Source organism: Clavelina lepadiformis, chromosome 9 (genome assembly GCF_947623445.1).
Source record: "Clavelina lepadiformis chromosome 9, kaClaLepa1.1, whole genome shotgun sequence".
NCBI lineage: Eukaryota > Metazoa > Chordata > Ascidiacea > Aplousobranchia > Clavelinidae > Clavelina > Clavelina lepadiformis.
The window spans coordinates 13,683,876-13,703,865 of record NC_135248.1 but is presented as its reverse complement, the minus strand read 5'-3'; the positions used below and the strand labels follow the sequence as shown (position 1 = coordinate 13,703,865).

The window sequence follows — 19,990 nt, the reverse complement described above, 5'->3', positions numbered from 1 at the left end:
TACTTAGCCTTGAGAACTAATTGATGTACAGTAGTTATTGCATCAAGTTATACCAGGAAGAAATAGGCTTTGCAAAAAACACATCACAGAGTTGCAAGGAAAGAACTTAAAAATAATATGGCTTGGCAAAAAGCAACTTAGACATTTCACTAAAAATATCCAATGCTAACTGCAATTGACAATCCTTCCGGTTTTCAATTTTTTCTGATCACTGAACAGCAAGTTGATTTGCACTCCACATCTAACATATAAGAGATAATAATTCCATCTATATATAATGTTTGAAATTTTACAAGTCATTTAGCTCATATTATTAAGTACTATAAAATATCAAACATACAACGAAGGAGTCTATATATATTACAGGTGCTGCTGACCTGAACCTGAATGACAAAGCATAATATAAATGATTGGTACCAGAATAAGAAATGGGAAATAACTGTGATGTTTATGAAGAAATTTATCTATCCACAATCCAGTTTGTAATAAACTCAAGCTTGTAATAGACCTGTTTTGCAAAGGAGGCTTTTACACAAGAAGGACTGTTTATAATAATTAAATGAGAAAACATTTGCCTTTCCTACGAGCTGTATAGGCTACACTAGATTGCATACCAAATTTCTATACTTTTGATTATAATATACTGCATTATGAAGTCCATTTCTCCCTGCTTAACACAATGGAAAGTAAGCAATCTGCAGCTGATTCATCAACCATTCATTTTAACTACACCCACAACCATATTCATACATTATGGAGAGAAATTTGTCTATCTGCACGCACATGATGCATATTTCCTAACACATGCAGCTGGTATACTTTATCTGTGATTTCAATTTAAAAATATGTGCCATATCTGCATATTTTACAACTGATACTGACACATTTTCAAAAATCCTTACCAACAGCAGTTATAATCAACGTTTCTTTTCAACATTTCTGAGACTTGTTTGTGATCTGATAAAAATTCTCACATTGCCATTAATTAGTGGCATTAATATTGCCACTAGTTGCCAGCAAAGCACTACCACATATTAAAGTATAATTGGCACACATAGGTTTGGTCGCCAAAATAATCTGAGAAAATCTTGAAAAGTAAAAATAAATAAAGCGAAACTTAGAATGAAGTTATAAAGATAAAGGGAAACAATTTATCTTATTGTTTAAGATTGCGGTACTTTCCAGTCGGGGTGATCCAGAAGAACAGTTCCTAATCTGGCTAATAAAGGTACTGTACAACATAAAAAACAAAAAAGTACAGAATAAATGCATGTTCATTATCGAAACATGCGCATAAACATGCTCGCTAATCAGGGTTCAAGCAATGAAAAATCTTCGCGGAGTTTAAGTCCTGCAAATACTTTCATCAGTCTGAGGATTAATGGCAGAATGGGTCTGTTCTACTTTTCCACTTTTATCAGTCCTAGGCTATAGCTTAGGCCAGGGTTTCTAAACCGAGAGCCAAGAGAGCGTTTTCCGGGGGCTACAAACAGATGCTTCACTAGTGAGCTATAGGCCTAGTGTAGGCTAGTAGGCTAGTAGGGGACGACGGGGCAAAGCGGTACACAAGTTTCTTACGTTTTGGTGCTTGCTAGGCAAAATTAGCATCGCGAAGGCTACTGCACAATGCAGCAGCGAAGTAAAAAGAGTTTTTCAATCAACAACCTACATTTTTTATTGATGAGACGGGGGCCGCAGATTTTGACGGTCACTGTAAGGAGGCTACGAACTATAAAAGGTTAAGAACCACTGGCTTAAGCCTATCAGGAACGAGTATTGAGGAATTATTTAGTCATACTTTCCCAAAATTTCCATAATAAATCACCACAACATTCCACGCCTTACAATTTAGGCTAGTAGAAATAAGTAGAAAAAATGCTAGGCCTAGCAAAAAACTTAACTCCACTTGGCTCTGACAGTGGCACTGCAAACTCGACAGCCAAGGGAGCCATCAGCCAAAGCCAACACCATACAGTAAAAACGCAATTGCTCTATTAGATTGTGACGTCATAGACAAGTGAAGCATATTCAGCCAACAGAGACATCCCTTACACATTTCGAGTACAGATGGTCAGTACAAAGAAATGACATGCCACAAACAACAAAAGAAATATATTCTTAGTTTCAAAATTAATCATTTTATTGAAAAATATTTTTTGGGACGCTAAAAAAGTTTCAGCAGAGACTTGGCCAAGTTGTGAAAGTTCAAGCCAGAAAAACAAAACTGACAAAAGTCATAACGTGTGGTAACCAGTGTTGTAATAACTTGAGTCAATGACTTGACTCGAGTCACGTTTTTAAATTGTTTGACTTGACTCAAGTCAATGCTTGAAATGACTTGATTTGACTCAAGTCTCGGAAAGTAACTTGACGCAACTCATTAAGTCTTAGTTGTTAATTTATTGACCAACTGAATTACAAACATTTGATTTCGCTGCGAACAATCAGTTAAAGATACAACGAATGACATGACTTGATTTGACTTGATCCAATTAGTAATTGGACTCGATTTGACTTAAGTCAACTTACCAAATAGTTTGGCTTATCTCGAGTCATACAAAAATGACTTGGTTACAGCACTGGTGGTATCACAATATATATCTTCGGACTGAGGAAAACCTTTTCACGACTTAAACTTGGTGATAATTCCTCACCGTACGATCGTTCCGGTAGTGTTCAATGAACAGTGGCCATGCATTTTTTATTTGCTTGTTTGGAATTCTTTTATAGTCATACAGTATGGTAGGCTATTGCCCAAATTTGAAAATGTACATTAGTCATTAGGACCACTGCACAGAACCAAGTGCCATTTATGCTTCATGCCTTGAAGCCAGATCTCTAGCCGCTAAACCGTGCCAACCTACAGTAAAAGTAGCAAGTGGACCAAAGTCAACCAAACTTGTGCGTAAGCTGCACGTATTGCTAAATCATTTTTTAAAAACGACACCCCATATAAATCATTTTTCATCACACTTCGGTCAAAACATAGGGATGTAACATTATAGGGTTTGTAATTCCACCCTTGTTATCTATGAACAGGGAACACTGTGGTAAATCAACATGCCCGTTGTGAAAACTATGGTGTATTCCAGAGTTGGATCAATTACATTAATTCAGTTCAATTACAATTACAATTACAATTACTCCCTTACATGTTTCAATTACATTACAATTACAATTACTCCGTGCTAAAAATATCAAATTACAATTACAATTACAATTACAATTACAATTACAATTACAATTACAATTACAATTACATTACGTAATTAGCAACAATCACAAACTATTCATGTTTCATTCATGATACGTAGAATACCCTTTAATTAAAAAAAATTCCAATGTTTTCGAATATTTCAACTATTCCTAATCATGAGTACTGAAAAATACAAACACAGAAAATTTTTTTAAGTGACTGTTAACAACCAAAAGTTTGAGCGACAGGCAACGACTAACAACGAATAGGCTACAAGACAGGCAATGAAATGTAATCAAACGAATACACCAAGCTGATAGCGGTAAGACGACAGCGATAAGGATGATAGCGATAAGGAGTGTAAAATTAAAATAAATGCAAAAGGAAAGAAGCTCCTGATAACTACAAATTGCAAAATTTTGGTTTGCATTTACATTTTCACTTGCTCAAAAACTGTTGGATTGCATTTGATGAACATTAGGGTGCGTAAAGTTTCTGACCCCAGTAAATTTCTTCTTGCGTTACCCGCAATTGAAGATATTCTTTCTGACGGGGCTGATGTTGCTGTTAGTCCCAAATAATCCTTGGCTAAAGTAGCAAGCGTGGGAAGTTCTTCTGACTTCTTCTTCCAATACATTAGTGGGTCTTCATCGAAATGCATGGTTTCTACCCCCAAATAGCTGTCGACTTCACTTATTGAATTTCTTGGTCTTTTCTTTTTTAAGCCTTCCGCCATGAAGTTAAATAGCTTTGGCTTTTTTGCAGGGTTTTCATCCTCTGTGCTACAACTCTCTTCGTAATCCTTGCCACATGAGTTTTTAGCAAACCTATTGCTTCTTCTTTTTCAACGTCATCTTCAATCCAGCTGTTTTTAAATCGTGGATCAAGAAGAGATGCAAGTCTGTTGTCCGGAGAATTTATATATGGCAACAATCTTTTAGAAAGAGAGTCTTTAAGATTAGCTGCCAGTTTCTGGCAATAGTGGAAATTTGAGTTTTTTAGTTGTTCCATTGCTTTCAGTAAGCCAAGCACTACCGGACAAATGCAAGAGGATGTTACAATATTTTCTCCTTCAACTTGCTGCATTGCTTCCTTGAAAGGCAGTAGCACACTCACGAGCTCACTCAATGCCAAATAGTCTTGATTTGTTATTTTTTCCCGTGACTGGATCAAGGTGAGAGCCGCGTTAACTTCTTCGTGATCCTTTAAGACACTTTGCAACATAACAAGCTGCGAATTCCATCTTGTCACATTCTGTGCTCTTAACGTTCTTTTTTTACGTTGCAAATAAGAGGTAGCATTTACAGATTTTCTTACTGAATTTACAATTTTGGCCACCTTTCCCAGCTGCTTCCCAGACTTAGCAAACTCCGAATTTTGCAGACAATCCTTAATACAAAGTAGTTGTGTATGAGCAAAACAGCTTACTCTTTCTGTTAAGTAATTGAGAAGAGCGTGTAAATGAGCACCTTCCTCGATCATTTCTTGTTCAGGATCAGGAGTCAACTGCTTCTCATTGTCCTCATTGATTTCTTCACCAGTTTTATGCCAGTTATATACCAGTTTTTATGTGAAATCAGGAAGGGAAACCTGAAATGCTTTTATCATGGAGGAAGCATTGTCTGACACAACCTTTTTTACTTTTGTTGTAAGTCTAAACTTTTCTATTACGTTGTCATAAGCCTCAGCAATGTTTTCAGCTGTATGCCGCCCTAAAAATGAGTCCACTGCCAGGACAAAGCTGCGTAGCTTCCATTCTGCATCAACAAAATGCATAGTGATGCCCAAGAAACTTGCCATGTTGCGGTCAGTCCAGAGATCAATTGTCAAGTAAACATTTGACAAACGTGCAAGTTCACGTCTCATCTCTTCTTCCACTTGCTGAATAACAACTGCAATACATGTACCAAATTGGCTGGGATTAAAGCTGATGCGCGACTAGATATGACACAACGAAACTGGACGCAAGCATGGCTCATCGTCTCTAATGAAAGGAATTCAAGGCAAAGAAACATGAGGCTAGATACACAATGACAAAGCTATTTGGAGTTTTGGGCGACCCAAATCATATAAATCATTATCAGTTAAATCATATAATTGGAATAGACAACAATGCTAATTTGGACGTTACACATACAGCACACCAGGTCTCAATAACAATGTAATTGAAATTGTAATTAGGTAAAATTTTTATCAAATTACAATTACAATTACAATTACACAAAATAAAAATGCTTCAATTACAATTACAATTACAATTACATGAAAAATGTAATTAATTACATTCAGCTCAATTACAAATTACAATTGATCCAACTCTGGTGTATTCTATTCTGTTAATTGCAATCTTTAATGCATCAGTGTAGCTGGAAAGACGGATTATCCGTAAGTTAATTCAAGAAATGTTATAATGACGTGTATTTCGGATTTCTTTAGCCAGTCAAGTCACTTTAGGGGATTTCCAACAAAATAGGAACATTATTCAGTTCAATCTAGGGCTAGGCCTACATTCCAAGAATGAATGGAAAACTGGTTTAATTGCAGCAATAAATTTGTGTCAGCTATTTGAAAGCAATTGATTGATTTTGAAAACATTTGTGGCGCCATGAATGGAATTAAAACTGAAAAAAATGACCAAACAGCTTTTATTAAGGAAGAACCAATGGTTGAAGAACAAGAAGAAGAATCCCAAATCAATGTCTTCAATAATGTCTTGCAGCAAATGGAGAATTACACACCCACGGTAATCTGCTTACATAAGATCATTGTTGGTTTTGGCCATAGTTATAGTTTTGCTTTTCTCGATTTTGTGTGTTCATTAAAGCCTACAGGCTACAAACAAGACAAATTGACCATAGTGGAAAGTGTAACAGCTGCACGCAAGAGATTCATCAACGTGTACGCCGGATATTTTATTTGTAGATCGATTTATAACAAAAAAGCTGGTTGATTGAACGCTGATTTATGATAAATTAACAAAAATTTGCGGATCTGGTGCACGCCAAAATTTGCCTCTTTACACGTTTTGTCAAAAACTTCTGTACTTTCAAGTCGTGCGTGCAATAACCTAGGCTAACAAAAATTTTTATTGGAAAAGTAAATTAGACCAGTAATTCTGTTAATTTCGCTGGAAAAAGTTGAAATAGTACCTGAGTGTTTATTGTTTTTACTATTTGCCCATCCTAACCTGAAACAACTTGACAACATAGCATGTACTGATAAGTGATAACTAAACTTGGTTTATCACCTTTAAAAGTTAACTCAATTGTTAATCTATAATCTTTATTTAAATGTACTTTCTATCCCAAACAAATTCGGTGAAGTTGTTACTTTTATTACAAAATAAAACGGTCGCTTTTTGTTATAGGTTTGGTTCACATTGTCACTTACATAAAAATTCTATTGTAGCCTATCATAAAATTTTCTGTTCAATCGTACTGAGGCTGATTTTGGTTTACTTGATCTAGATTCCTGATGCTGTCACGGAGCATTTTCTCAACAAAGCTGGTGTGAATAATGACGACAACAGAGTGTAAGTTGCTAAACTATAATTTTCAGTCGTTAAATCGAGTAATGAGAAAGAATTTTAGTGATATTATACATTATGTGAACCATTTTAAGCCTCACAATATATATGTATAGAATAACATGTTGAATTGTGTTATAGCACAAGGTTAATATCTCTTGCCGCCCAAAAATTTATCGCTGACATCGTCAACGACACCTACCAGCTGAGTAAAATGAAAGGTTCGGCACAAACTGCGAGGTCCAGTAAATCGAAGGAAAAAAAGTAAGTCATAATTACGCCACAACTGTTGGACATTAACTGCATACTGCAAAGTCTGACATAAGGTTACATGATAACTCTTTCGATGCCATTAAATTATTCTTTCCATGTATTGGTCAACTATAAATCAAGTGTGCTCTACTCGTTGTAGCCCAGCACTCACAAAAAACTGATATTTTCTTTGTCTTTATAATTTAGAATGGTACTGACTATGGAAGATTTAACACCTGTTCTTGCTGAGAAAGGGATTAAAGTGAAAAAGCCAGCCTACTACACTTGAGTTACAAGGAGGCTTTGGTCTTATCGTTAATGGGTGGAGATTGCATTTTTCTTGCTGTGTTTCTGATTGAAATGCTGGCTAGACATGAACATTTGTTGATCAATATTTCTGTGTTTGGCATGCCACTTTTGATCCAGGAATTTGTACCTTTATTATTTATATCGTGTGAAGCGCCAATATCATCATAGCACTATCATGCATAAGTGCATAGGTTTTAAAACTAAGCAAAACTTCAAGTCATCTCCAACAACTGAAGAATGCTATTGATTTTTACAACATATTTAATTGATTTTATTTGTACACAGTTGTGCCAATAGCAACAGTATAAACAGTTGTGATGTTTTCATCGTACGTGATTGATCATAAAAATCTGGAATAAATTGCTCAAACATAACACAGAAAATTAGATTGTTCATTGCTTAGCATTTAGCTTAAATAGCTATGGAGTTTGGTACTCTTCCGGCAGAAGGTAGTTTTAATGTAGGGATGTTTTAATTGTTTGTTTCTTTTTTCTCCTCTGAAATCCTCACAAGATCTTGTCTGTATTCTTCCATCATCTCTAGTACAGCTTCTTCCTGGAACAAAGGGTCTGGGTATTGACCCAGATAAACCTAAAAAAGAGTGAGGGGGTTACATAAGTTCAGCATAAGCTGGTGTATACTGTGATGATTTGTGAAGCAAGCTTGTTATGACGTCAGTTGCTCATCTGTCACACACAATATATAAAACGTTCATAAGGCAGCTTGTGGAGTGTTTAGCAGATTTGGGAAGCGCTGCATTAAAATTTTCAAAAACAAAAGTGATAGCAAATACAAAACTTACCTCATTAGGCGAGAAACTTGAAAGTGTGAATGTCAGCCTAATAACTTTTGACGCAGTTTCTTCCGTGGGCAGACTTTGCAGAATGCTTTCAATTTTCACCTCCTGAATACACAGAAACTACCTTCAATGCAAGGTAAATACGAGAAACACACTCTGCTTGAAATGATTAGTAAGAACAATGAACTAATTTTTGGAATAATGAAGTTTAGCATTTACTTACCTCGGTATTCTTTGGCGGAGGTAGTCTCATACAAGACGGACTGTTTGGGGCAAACTTGTAGGTTTGAAATTGACCAAAGTTGACTGCTGCATGCTGGGCAGTGCCTGTGAATATAAGAATCATGCATATTTCGATCTGAAAAGAAATATTCTGTTGTTACACGGCTATGATCTCAACCAGAGAGAGTTTCTGCCGAGGACTTACTGCACCACTAGGTTGCAGAGTTCTGTTACTTCCCGTCCCCCCTTGTAACTTCCGTTTCGTTTAACACCCAGTCGTGGTCCGGAAAGTTGGCTAGGAGCCCATTGGCAATTAAAGTTACAGTGATCTGGTCGCAGAACCATTCGTCCACCTTGCTTTGGTTACTAAGCTCTGAAGAAAACTCAAGCTATGATGATAGCTCATGATATGATATCATGGTGCATTCACGAGCAAATGCTGCCAAATAAAGCGTAAAAAATTGAACAAGGATATTATAGACACTCAAACAATAAACCATTACATCAATTGCTATTTTAAACAATTCTATTCTGTGCAATGCATTAATTTGCCATCTCATGGTGAGCACTAACTTATGTCAATGATGGTTGGTAACCCAACGTCATCAGCCAATATGTTAAACTGCTCTACTTGTCCCAGTTGAAATTTGTGACAATCTCCGAGCATCAAATATCCAGTTGACTGTTGTTCTCTTTTCCCAATAAGATTGATCGAAACCAGAGAAACAGTGCCGGCTTTTCGATAAGCGTGTGTGAAGTGAGGTCTAAAATTCAATGTGTAATAAGAAAATTCCAGAAACAAATTTTATAATGAAGTCTTGACCAGCTGCATGAGTTGTACTGTAACTGTAACTTGATGACTCGTACTATAACTTGCCTCGACCGCAATCTTATACCAGACTTTTCCAGATTCAAGATCTGTGATTTCCAGACTTTTACTGAAAATATCTCCCATGGTCACAAGAAGTTCAGTTAGATCAAATCAGATCCCAAAAAAGTAAGACAAAATGAACCAATGTGAGCTGGAAGTCCTGTAAATAAAACACAATTTAACTACCTCAGTTTACTTTCCAATGCAACTTTCACTCAATGTTCTGGAAGATTTTAATTCAAAGGTTTACTCCAGATTTTTAATGTGTATTACTTAAGTATGTGTTATATCATAGAGTTATATAGAACAGTAAATGTTATATATTTGGTTCCTTCATATCCAACTCATACGAGATATTTCATTCAAATTAAACCTGATGTTGCGAAGAATGCATTACCGTTGCATTGTTCCTGTAAACTCTCTAAAGTAGTTTTAACAGACGCTCAGAAATTTGGGCTAAAACCACTGCATTGGTGATCCACTGCACATTGTGACACACAATATCAGTTGGTTTTATATTAAAGGTGTTTAAATTGCGTGCTTTTGTGTTAAATTGCTTACATAATGTTTTTGTAGTTTTGGTTTGGTGGCCGTGCTGACGCTAACAACTTTTTATATTCTCTTTATGGTCCGTAATGCACGTTTTCGCCCTCGAGGCCTTGTCACATTTGCCTGTCCAATTTGTGGAAATTTTTGTCATTAAATGCTAATATGTTTGCGACCACCTGTGTCAACACAATTGTTTCGTCCCCCACATTGAAGACGAAAAATAAAATGAATGAACAAATGGTGACTTTTACGAATTCCACTAAAATTGTTGCTCTGAGTTAACAGGAGGCAACGTCCTTTCAAAAAATTACCTTTCAGCCACTGTAAGAAACAGTATCTAGTTTATTCAACAGTGTAAACAATGATAATTATGAATGTTACAACGTAGACGGGGATATTAATGACTCTGACGATTTTCAGCACCACTGTTATTGAAGCGTGATATTTATAAGAACTATTTGTTTTTGTTATTTGTTTGCTGTGGCTTTTATAATGGTATTATGACTCTGGTGTTAATTATATATACTCTAATCCTGCCAGTGCAATTTAGTCGATCCATCGATCGCTTGTTATTTACGAGCTGACACTAAAGTTTTCAGATCCAGGTTTAGACAAACTTTTATTCCTCTTTCATACCGCGATTTATGGAGTCATTTATTTTCTTGTTATTGATTCAGTCGTCTATTTCATTTTAGGCAACCATCTATTTCTAATCATAACTGGTTTAGTCACAGTCGGCAGTCATTGAAAAACAATGACATTCTGCCAATATTGTCACATTGGACTGTGTGGAATACTTTAAAACCACAAAAAAGGGCTCCCTTACACCAAAACAATGATTGATTGTTTGCTTCAAATGATATGAGAGAATTGAGATTTAATTTCACCTTTGTTAAGTTTTCTTTTCCAAAATCTCTCGTGACCTGCTTTAAAATATCTCGGTGTAGAATATGCTGCCCTGAACCAACTGTGTGCATAAAGCAATGATTCTAACGCCCCACAAGAACAATTCATTCTTAATCAATTAACCTCTTCTCTGTTTTTACCCTTCCTCTACGTACAATAAGTTATCAATCACTGTCAATCGCACAGTGGGGGAAGCTTTATCAAATTATCATACAGGAAATGTTTCACAAAGAATAATTAGAATATAATAATTTCAAAGAATAATGCAGTGTATGAAAATAAATATTATTTTGCGTTTTTTCACATTTTAAGATGTGAAAAAACTCTGTCTGAATATATATTACAGAGCAAACATCATAAAATATGTTGCTTCCATTAACTCAAAAAATGCAGTTTCGTGAGTGTAGCAGAGTAACAACTATGTCAGGCAGCAATCTTTGTAGACAGATGCCTTCAAAAATTCTTGCGCAAGACCAAATAATAATAAATATTGGAAAACCCAACCCTAAATAGCGATGTTATTGGGCACAAACTCTGGCAGGAGGAAAGTATAGGGATGCTTCAAACTCTCGTTTCTCTTTCGAATCTTCCGTGAAACCTCTGCAAGAGCTTGTCGGTATTCTTCCATCATCTCTAGCACAGCAATGTCGTTGAACAGGCGATCGGGATATTGACCCAGATAAATCTATATCAAGACATTTAGCAATACCAGCTAAAAATAAGTTTAAGTGCACGTGTGATAGAGTTGTACAGTTTGCTTTTTTACGTATTTAGGAATTATTTGTGGTTTTTTTACACTAGCCACCACAAATTGCTCACTTCATCTGGATAGAATGCCGACAAAGCGAATGTGAAAGCAGCTGCTTTCATGGCGACATTAGCACCAGGCAGACTCTCCATGATAAGTTCATCAGTCACCGTCTAAATAAAAGATAAATTACTTAAAATCACTTGGACTTGGACTATGACCATGAGCTGACACAAAACAATGTGATCAATTTAACACGAAAGCATAAACCTTTTATTGCAGAAAGCAAAGCTATATCAGTTACAAGTTGCAGATAAACACTGCACAAGCTTTTTACGCTTGAGTACTCATATTCACCTCAGTTTTCTTTGGTGGGGGTAGTCTCATACTTGATGGACTGTTTGGGACAAACTTGTAGTTTTGAAACTGACCAAAGTTCACCGCTGCGTGCTGAACTGAACTTGTAAACATCAGAATGAGGCAGATTTCGACCTGAAATTAAATATTTTTTTGAAATTTTTATCAAGTCTCTTTTCAATGTCTCTTGACAAAACAGTAATAAGTTAAAATTTTCTGTAGCTTTTACAGTGTATATACTTATAATAGAAAATATTTTTCTATAAAAAAGAAAAGAAATAACTTCAAGTTTGATCAGAAGCAAAAGTTAGCTCTCTTACAATCTTCCTGTTTTCATGACAAACTTTTGCTGTGGCAAAGCATAGGAAGATAGGTTTGATCATTTTTGTGGACACGATCCTTGTTTCTTCTTTGTGTCTTTTGCAGTGTTCGCGTTAGCAAACTATTTTCAAGCCAAAGACTTCTCACAATATGACCAAAGTAGTGCAATCTTACACTGCTTTATTGACTTATACCCATTTCTTTATACCTAAGTCTGCCACTTAACTTATAGAATCACCCCAAACACAGAAAGTTCATCAAAGTTTTTGAATACCTATCCTTGCTTACTCCTATCTAAAGACACACACAACAATTACCACATCATGGCATCACTGTTTTAGTATAATTTTTAGACGGAAGCAGATTTAGTTACATGATTAACATCAGCATGGGATGAAAAACAGGATCAAATTTTTGCGGTTTAATGCAGAAGTCCAAGACCAAACTTTACTCCCAGCTTTCATCACAGGGTTAATTTAGGAATTAATACAAACTGTTGAAAGGCTTAAGAAGCTACACGAGATGTCATCAAAAGACCAAATATTACAGTTACCAGTTTATCGACGGTGGTTATTCTTGTGGGCATTCCCCTCGTGTTATCGTCATGCCAACCCAATCCAGATTTTGCAACATCCTCAGCCCATGTTTGTAATTCGTGGTCCTCATAGACATCCTGTAAAGTGCAAAGTAACTTTTTGTTAATGGCAAGACAAGGGAACTAATATTTAATAAAACGTTTAATAACAATAACATAATAAAAAATAAAAAGTTTGACATAAAACATACGGTTCCTTTTAAATGGTTCGGGCTCTTTAACTTCCTACACAAATGATCAAAACGATGAATTCAACTCACAGCATCAGACTTGTAGTAATAACGAAGCACAGATCCAACAAACTTGTCCATGATCTTCCACAAAGCCAGGGCGTCATCACGGTAGTAGTTATTGGGTAGTAAGCTTGGATCATCGATTCCTTGATAAGAACATAAATAGAATACATTTAAATGGTATTATACACAAACGATCTACATAACGTTGCAGCTTGCAAACAACTCAAAATCTAATTACGTATATTTCAATGGTATTTTTTACTTTACAGCAGTCTGTGTGACTATCTTAAGGCAGCACCACCGCCACTGTTGCGAACTTGCTTCTTTTTGTACTGGGCATATTGTTACCGCACGAAAACAATTTATACAATTTACACAACAGACCTATTTCTACATATTTTCAAATGGCAGTCACTGTTAAACATATCTGTTGCAAACTACTAGTTCGACTTTATGTTATTAACATACATCGTTATTAGGTCCAGTTTAATATCCACAGTTTAGTTTATTGTAAGTGGATTCGCTTCCTGACATAAAAACTTGTGAAAACATTTTTCCATGCGACTGGTACTTGGTGACCACTAACAAGTGAGTTGGCTCCCTGGTTGAAATTTGCTATCAAGCACGTCACACTCATACGGTCACACAAGTCATGAGTTTGCACAAACCAGTTTTCAACTAAAACCTTTAAAAATTTTCCTTATCTGAAGCATAAGCACACACACCACTGCTTTCTTATTTTTGCTTATTATGGATCAAAATCACACATTTTGTTTCTAGTTTTCTGATTTTTCTTGTAATTAGTATTAGGCATTAGTAGCAGTTACTCAATGATTTGTGGCTTTGTTCTATCATCCGAAAAATTTTACGCTGGTGTGTAATTTAAAATCTTCAGAAGTTTGTGGCCGGTGTGTCAAATTATGCTACATCACCTTTGAAATAAAAAATGTTTTTTCAGGAAATCTTTGTAATTTCTTCATGAAAGATTGTGCAATTATAAGTATAACCGCCCCCTAGCAAAATCTTATGCTTTATTTCGACACTAGAATCACTTAGCCCACCACTGGTAGCGCTTGATAACATTGACCAAAATATGAGTTCGTTAATTGATATTTTTCATGTGTAAAATACAAACAATATCAGCAAATTTTGAATATTTACAAAAAATAGAATGTTAGCAAAATAAGATTATGTTAGTAATATTTCAGTACGTTATGTGAAAAGTTGCTTTACGTAGATTTCCTTTGCTGCAACTTTGCAACCACTCGGTCAGTATTGTAAGTTATAACTAGGGCAGGCTATAAGTAAATTATGCTATTTTGCAAATATTTCGATTCTGACATTTTTGTTAGCATCAGCTCATTAATTTCTTGTTTTTTCATTGTACATCATTGATTTACCTGCTTTTGTAGACGCCACAAGTAGCCTAATAGGCGTCATCACATAAGCAGAGAAATCAGGCTGGAAATAATCGGGCTAGCTTTACCTTGATATTTCCTGGGGTCAGTTCACATACCTATAGCCTACTGTGGGGAAAACGATTTTCCTATATAACAGGGTAGCTAGGCTACTTACCTTGTTTTTTCAAACGGTTTGGAATGTGCAGATCATCCAACGTCAATGTTTCAAATGTTTTTCTTACCAAGGCAGATGCACCTGAAAATTACCATCTCTCAGATAAAATAAAAATTTAACTTATGATTGGAACAAGGCACAAACCCAAAAAAACGAGATATAAATCTTACAAACGGAAATGATTTGATTTCCGGGACTTTCAGGACGGATCAAGATTTCTCTTGCTTCGTGGTTGATGGCGCTCACTGTCTGGAGATGAGGTCTTAACAGCTTGTGATAAATATATCACTTAATATAATATAAAATTGTGTACGACATAGAATTCTCGTCTATCGAATCAGCGAAGCATAACACTGCGTGACGTAATCGATGCTTCCCTCTTACTGTGCGTGCATTTTGATTCATTCAGTCTTTTTTGGTTTCTACGTTCAACGCCGCAACATGTCTTTATGCTGTTGCTGTCACAATGTTCTATCTTGATTTATTCGTTCAATGAAACTTCAATATAACCAGATTATACAGTTGTCGAGGTGTACAATTGATTCTAAGATTAAGAGAAGCGAAACAACGACCTGAGACTCATTTCACTTCGAGGACATTAAGCAATTCTACAGACAAACATTGTAATTGAAGTGGTCGTCCTTACGGTCTAAGGAACGATAACAAGCATTTCATTACAAGCTTATAGACTGGATGAGGGCGGGGCAGGCAGCGGAAAATAGCAACAGAGAAAGGTTCCATGACTCCATGAGTAACAAGAAAGTGATTTACCCACTAAACCAAGCGTTGATGTCGTTATATTGTTTAATCAAAAAGGTTTTCAAGTTAGAATTTTTTCAAAATTTCAATTTTTAGCTCATTCAATGAGAACAATTTATCATTTATGATACTAATAGAGCTCACTTTTGCACAAGTTTCAAGGTGTAGGACAAAGTTTTCTATTAGTACTTCTATATTTATTAGTCTATTCTTCTATTAGCTCTCGTGCTGAATAGAATATCCACTATAGTTAAAACCAAAAAATGAGCAAAAACTTCTCCAAACAAGCAAAACAGATAACATGGGTAGTTTTAGCAGAGGATGTTGGCTATTTCGTGAAGAATCATTGCCCAGCTTTGACATAAAAATGTTATCTTTCTAAACAGAACTTTTTCTTTGCAATAGCTCGGCATATGGGCTAACCCGCTAATAAATAGCTGCAAAGCAAAACGGATATTCGCTGCAATAGAAGAAGTAGCTGGAGTAAATCATAGAAATCTACTAATAACTTCCTATTTTGAATCTTTCCATTATTGTTGATCGCCTGAAACGCGCTGAAACCCGTACTCTGCTTAAACTACAAATCTAATGCTTCATTCGAAAATCGAAACGAATTGGAAGCAAATAACCTACACCAAAGTTAGAGTACCAACAATTTTCTTTAAAGATTGTTTACCAAATGCTGAGAACTTCCGGCGCAACGAAAATACATTTTCGCCAACAACCATCTATTGTTGTCTTCAGGCGTGAAAAGATAACCACGATCTCCTGGTACTAACTGGATTGCAATTGGCAAGAATTTACCCTCGTCGTTGACGTAAAATAATCCAACCGCATCAGGGCAGTAGAGTTCCTTTCCATTGACAACATTGCGTTCAACACCTTCTAGTAATTCCTTGTAGTCACTGATGTAAATCTTTCCCGCCTTGAAACAAAGTCATGAATATGACCGGCTATGTTCCATAGCAAAAGAAAGTAAACATCTTATAAAATTTAAGTTATAACTTGGAGTGTTGCATTGTTTTCCAAGAATGTAGTCGTTATGAAAGAATAACGTTGAAAGAAGCAATTGCCATAACATTAAATATCAACATATCATAACTCCAATAACCAACAATAACACCAATAGCCAAAATAGCACTAACATAACATAACACCAATACCACAGCATGATAGCTTGAAGGTGCCGACGCTGTACCTAATAACACAATTCATGAACACCTGAATTTCTTCTTCCAACATTCGATTTGAACTAAGAAATCCTTTAACGTCGTCATTGGTTACGTTAAAATAGTCCGGAAGTGACGTGCATCTCGACACCATAAGCGGGTTGATGCCGGTGAGCACTTGTCTGCCCATGCCCTCATCTGTATCCCAGCTAAAGGTCAAACAAACAAACAAATGTAAATCTCATTTACCGCTGATCAAGCTTTACTTTGTCGCTAAAAGCACGATAGAGCTTGATGTTTTGAAGAAAAGTTTAAGGTAAGATTTTGATCTAATCCATCGAGTTTACAGATGATGATTTGTAATCTCTCGCCCAAACTCCACATAATTAAACATTTTAAAAATATTGCAACATCGTTTGTAGAAGTTACAGAAAACTTTATTGAAAATACAAACTAATCAAGCTTAGTCATAATTTAAACAATTATAAAAAGAGTATAAATATGGGTTTTTACTCGTCGAGGTAGTTTAGGTTTTGTCTTTCCAGATGGTAACCTTCTGCCATCTTGTGGTAACTTTGCAAACTGTTCATCGGACACGTGCAAGCTGCAAACAAGAAAGTGCTCAAAAGTATAACTTTCGCGCAACTATTATGAATGAATTTGCTCGAACTAGAAGGTAAATTTGACAACGTATCATGACGTCATTTTGATGACAAGCTAACTCTACAAACTAATCGGTTTTCATTCATGAAATTAGTGATAAATAAAACGAAAACGCATCGACCGTTATAAAGTAAGCCTAAATACCTTTCCACTACAACCATGATTGGTACCAAAGAAGCGAAGTCAATTTCAATCTTTACCATGTGGTTAACGGCAACTTTGATTTCTTCTAAGTGTGAATTTGCAAGTGTATTTTAATTGCATGACTAAGCAGCGTCAGGCCGTCACTTACTTATAATCTTATTGAGCAGCAGCTGAACCCCAATTGACCTGTAATTCTTGTCTCTCTGTATCTGGCGAGCTGTCATCCTTTTAAACAGAAGTGGCAATGTGTCTAGGCGAGACGAATCCACAAAACGGGGTAATCCCCACAATGAATCACCCGAATTGGGTCTGGCAATCCACTGAAAGAGAGACAAATTGTTCTCTATCTCCCTCTTGCGGAGTGATTGTACGTAAGGGTCTGTTATTTTCTGTGGCAAAACCGCTGTTTCCAAAAATACCGCATCAGAATAAAACACGCAATATTTTTTTGCTATAAAATTATAAATTTTGTTCATTTTACTGAAACATTTACATAATTTCGACAATTGTTTTGTGAGCGTATTCCCTGCACGCAATTTCCGTCGTCTCACAAAGCTAATTGTACACATAAACAACACAGTTGAGGTGTGCTGTAATTTTAACCACACTTACCGTCACCCCTTGTAACTTCCGTTCCGTTTAACACCCAGTCGTGGACGGGAAAGTTGGCCTGGAGCCCATTGGCGATCAAATTTACAGTGATCTGGTCGCAGAACCATTCGTCCACCTTGCTTTGGTCAGCCAGTTCTAAACGAAAATTTACAAGATTACAAGATGACGTTACAATCAGTTAGAAACAATTTTGTATCATGACATCGGAATGACGTTAATAAGTTAATGACCTTTAACCTTCTGGTGTTTGCGTATAGCCTTCCTATACAAAAACTAGGGAGTTATAGCAAGCCTAAAATTGGTTGCTTACGTATCTTAACAATGACAGGCAGTCCGACGTCATCAACCAGTACATCAAAATGCTCCAACTTTCCTGCCTGAAACTTGTTGTTGTTTCCGAGCTCGAAGTATCCCGTCGATTTGATACCATTCTTCCCAAGTAAATTTACGGACACTTTGCTTTTAGTTCCAGCCTTACTGTACGCATGTGATGTCTGTATCAAACGGTGTTTAATGGGTTGCGTTAGTTGTGTGCTTCATGCTGCTGGCATGGCCTTTTCGAACTTGGTCAAATATTTTTTGATTTCTATGTAACACAACTTGCATCGCTTTTAACCAACATCACCTGAGTTGTTATCCTGTACCAGGTTTTACCAACATCTACTTCTTCAAATTCTGATCTTCTACTGAAAATTATTCCCATGGTTGTAGCCTACTTGAAAATTTCCTGTCACTCTTTGCCAAATTATAAAAGTAAATTAGGCCGATGCCTGCAGAGAATGTCAAATATGAAAATCGTTTTTAGCGAATGATTGACATCAAAAGTAGCCTACAAGATTATCGAGTTCTAGGCGACTTGAAAAACGACTTTAGGCTATGTCATTTGTTACAAATGCGTTTAAACCTACGCCTTGGTAAACAAAATAAGCGTAGCAATAAAATAAATAGCGCGGCGAGCAGTTCTTGTGAGCTCATCGCTTCCGTATATTTCGTTTATGGAAGGTGAGGTTCTTATACTGGTGGTCGGACGATTCAACCCACGGATGATTCAACCCCGGACAATTCAACCCACGGACGATTCAACCCGCGGACCATTCAACCCGCGGACGATTCAACCCGCGGACGATTCAACCCACGGACGATTCAACCCACGGACCTTTCAACCCACGGACGATTCAACCCACGGACGATTCAACCCAGGACGATTCAACCCCGGACGATTCAACCCACGGACCTTTCAACCCACGGACGATTCAACCCAGGACGATTCAACCCCGGACGATTCAACCCACGGACCTTTCAACCCACGGACGATTCAACCCAGGACGATTCAACCCCGGACTATTCAACCCACGGACGATTCAACCCACGGACGATTCAACCCACGGACGATTCAACCCACGGACGATTCAACCCGTTTATAAAACGTCTACGCAGTCAATGTGTCAATTTGGTCAATCAATATGGTCAATTTTTTTTAACTTGCTCAGAATGCTATCACAAAACAAATTTCAGTCTTGTGCGACGTGTAGTACAGAAGTTATTAGGCCAATATAAAGTCAATTGTTTCGTTAGGTCAAGATACGGTCAATTGTGTCTTTTAGGTCAAAATCTATTAAACTTGTAATTTTGTAATATTATTCTTCCGTTTTTCTCTTTTCTTGTACCGCAAACAATTCCAGTGCCCCAAATTAGAGGCCTACATAGAACCAAAGCCACCAAGAGAGGGAAGGCCTTTCAGCGCGTCTGGTGACGTCACGATGTGAAGGCATTGCATTTGAAACTTTATATTAGCTTAGGCCTATATATTAGCTTTATTTAGCTTACATAATATTGGCTACAAAGTAACTTGGTGATAACCTAAGCCAATAGTACGTGAAAGGTCCGCGGGTTGAATCGTCCTGGGTTGAATCGTCCTGGGTTGAATCGTCCTGGGTTGAATCGTCAGTGGGTTGAAAGGTCCGTGGGTTGAATCGTCCTGGGTTGAATCGTCCGTGGGTTGAAAGGTCCGTGGGTTGAATCGTCCTGGGTTGAATCGTCCGGGGTTGAATCGTCCGTGGGTTGAATCGTCCGCGGGTTGAATAGTCCGGGGTTGAATCGTCCTGGGTTGAATCGTCCGTGGGTTGAAAGGTCCGTGGGTTGAATCGTCCGCGGGTTGAATCGTCCGCGGGTTGAATCGTC

General features: G+C 36.8%; 3 protein-coding genes across 4 annotated transcripts; 1 reads left to right on the top strand and 2 right to left on the bottom strand.

Moving 5' to 3' along the window:
• The first annotated feature begins 5,651 nt into the window (after positions 1–5,651).
• Positions 5,652–7,466, top strand: LOC143470742 (transcription initiation factor TFIID subunit 10-like). The gene is made up of 4 exons (XM_076969015.1): positions 5,652–5,939; positions 6,664–6,728; positions 6,864–6,986; positions 7,182–7,466. Exons 1-4 carry the CDS (start codon positions 5,802–5,804, stop codon positions 7,261–7,263), a joined length of 408 nt encoding a protein of 135 aa, XP_076825130.1. The 5' UTR covers positions 5,652–5,801; the 3' UTR covers positions 7,264–7,466.
• A 192-nt stretch (positions 7,467–7,658) lies between these two features.
• On the bottom strand, positions 7,659–10,749 carry LOC143470743 (polyunsaturated fatty acid 5-lipoxygenase-like). Of its 2 annotated transcripts, none has more exons than XM_076969016.1 (7): positions 10,612–10,749; positions 9,182–9,335; positions 8,878–9,068; positions 8,510–8,677; positions 8,306–8,440; positions 8,086–8,187; positions 7,659–7,874 (listed from the first exon to the last, which is right to left on the bottom strand). In XM_076969016.1, exons 5-7 carry the CDS (start codon positions 8,426–8,428, stop codon positions 7,755–7,757), a joined length of 345 nt encoding a protein of 114 aa, XP_076825131.1. In that variant the 5' UTR covers positions 8,429–8,440; positions 8,510–8,677; positions 8,878–9,068; positions 9,182–9,335; positions 10,612–10,749; the 3' UTR covers positions 7,659–7,754. The 2 variants fall into 2 exon arrangements, with proteins under 2 accessions (XP_076825131.1, XP_076825132.1); XM_076969017.1 differs by having other exon boundaries at positions 8,306–8,409.
• A 59-nt stretch (positions 10,750–10,808) lies between these two features.
• Positions 10,809–19,117, bottom strand: LOC143470740 (allene oxide synthase-lipoxygenase protein-like). Its single transcript, XM_076969013.1, has 15 exons — positions 18,435–19,117; positions 18,120–18,303; positions 17,810–17,944; positions 17,346–17,600; positions 16,904–16,994; positions 16,443–16,599; positions 15,898–16,146; positions 15,147–15,236; positions 14,633–14,735; positions 14,463–14,543; positions 12,912–13,030; positions 12,610–12,729; positions 11,736–11,870; positions 11,450–11,551; positions 10,809–11,315 (listed from the first exon to the last, which is right to left on the bottom strand). The coding sequence occupies exons 1-15, from the start codon at positions 18,510–18,512 to the stop codon at positions 11,136–11,138; spliced, it is 2,079 nt and encodes a 692-aa protein (XP_076825128.1). The 5' UTR covers positions 18,513–19,117; the 3' UTR covers positions 10,809–11,135.
• Positions 19,118–19,990: the final 873 nt, after the last annotated feature.

Excerpts from the sequence above, each read along its gene's own strand:
- LOC143470742 (XM_076969015.1), top strand. The coding sequence starts at position 5,802 with ATGAATGGAATTAAAACTGAAAAAAATGACCAAACAGCTTTTATTAAG. Across the intron at positions 6,729-6,863 it reads AATAATGACGACAACAGAGT|CACAAGGTTAATATCTCTTG; the intron begins GTAAGTTGCTAA and ends ATTGTGTTATAG. Across the intron at positions 6,987-7,181 it reads AGTAAATCGAAGGAAAAAAA|AATGGTACTGACTATGGAAG; the intron begins GTAAGTCATAAT and ends TTTATAATTTAG.
- LOC143470743 (XM_076969016.1), bottom strand. The coding sequence starts at position 8,428 with ATGATTCTTATATTCACAGGCACTGCCCAGCATGCAGCAGTCAACTTT. Across the intron at positions 8,188-8,305 it reads CTCCGCCAAAGAATACCGAG|GAGGTGAAAATTGAAAGCAT; the intron begins GTAAGTAAATGC and ends CTGTGTATTCAG. Across the intron at positions 7,875-8,085 it reads CAAGTTTCTCGCCTAATGAG|GTTTATCTGGGTCAATACCC; the intron begins GTAAGTTTTGTA and ends ACTCTTTTTTAG.
- LOC143470740 (XM_076969013.1), bottom strand. The coding sequence starts at position 18,512 with ATGGGAATAATTTTCAGTAGAAGATCAGAATTTGAAGAAGTAGATGTT. Across the intron at positions 12,730-12,911 it reads ATTACTACAAGTCTGATGCT|GATGTCTATGAGGACCACGA; the intron begins GTGAGTTGAATT and ends TGCACTTTACAG. Across the intron at positions 11,316-11,449 it reads CGGCATTCTATCCAGATGAA|ATTTATCTGGGTCAATATCC; the intron begins GTGAGCAATTTG and ends GTCTTGATATAG.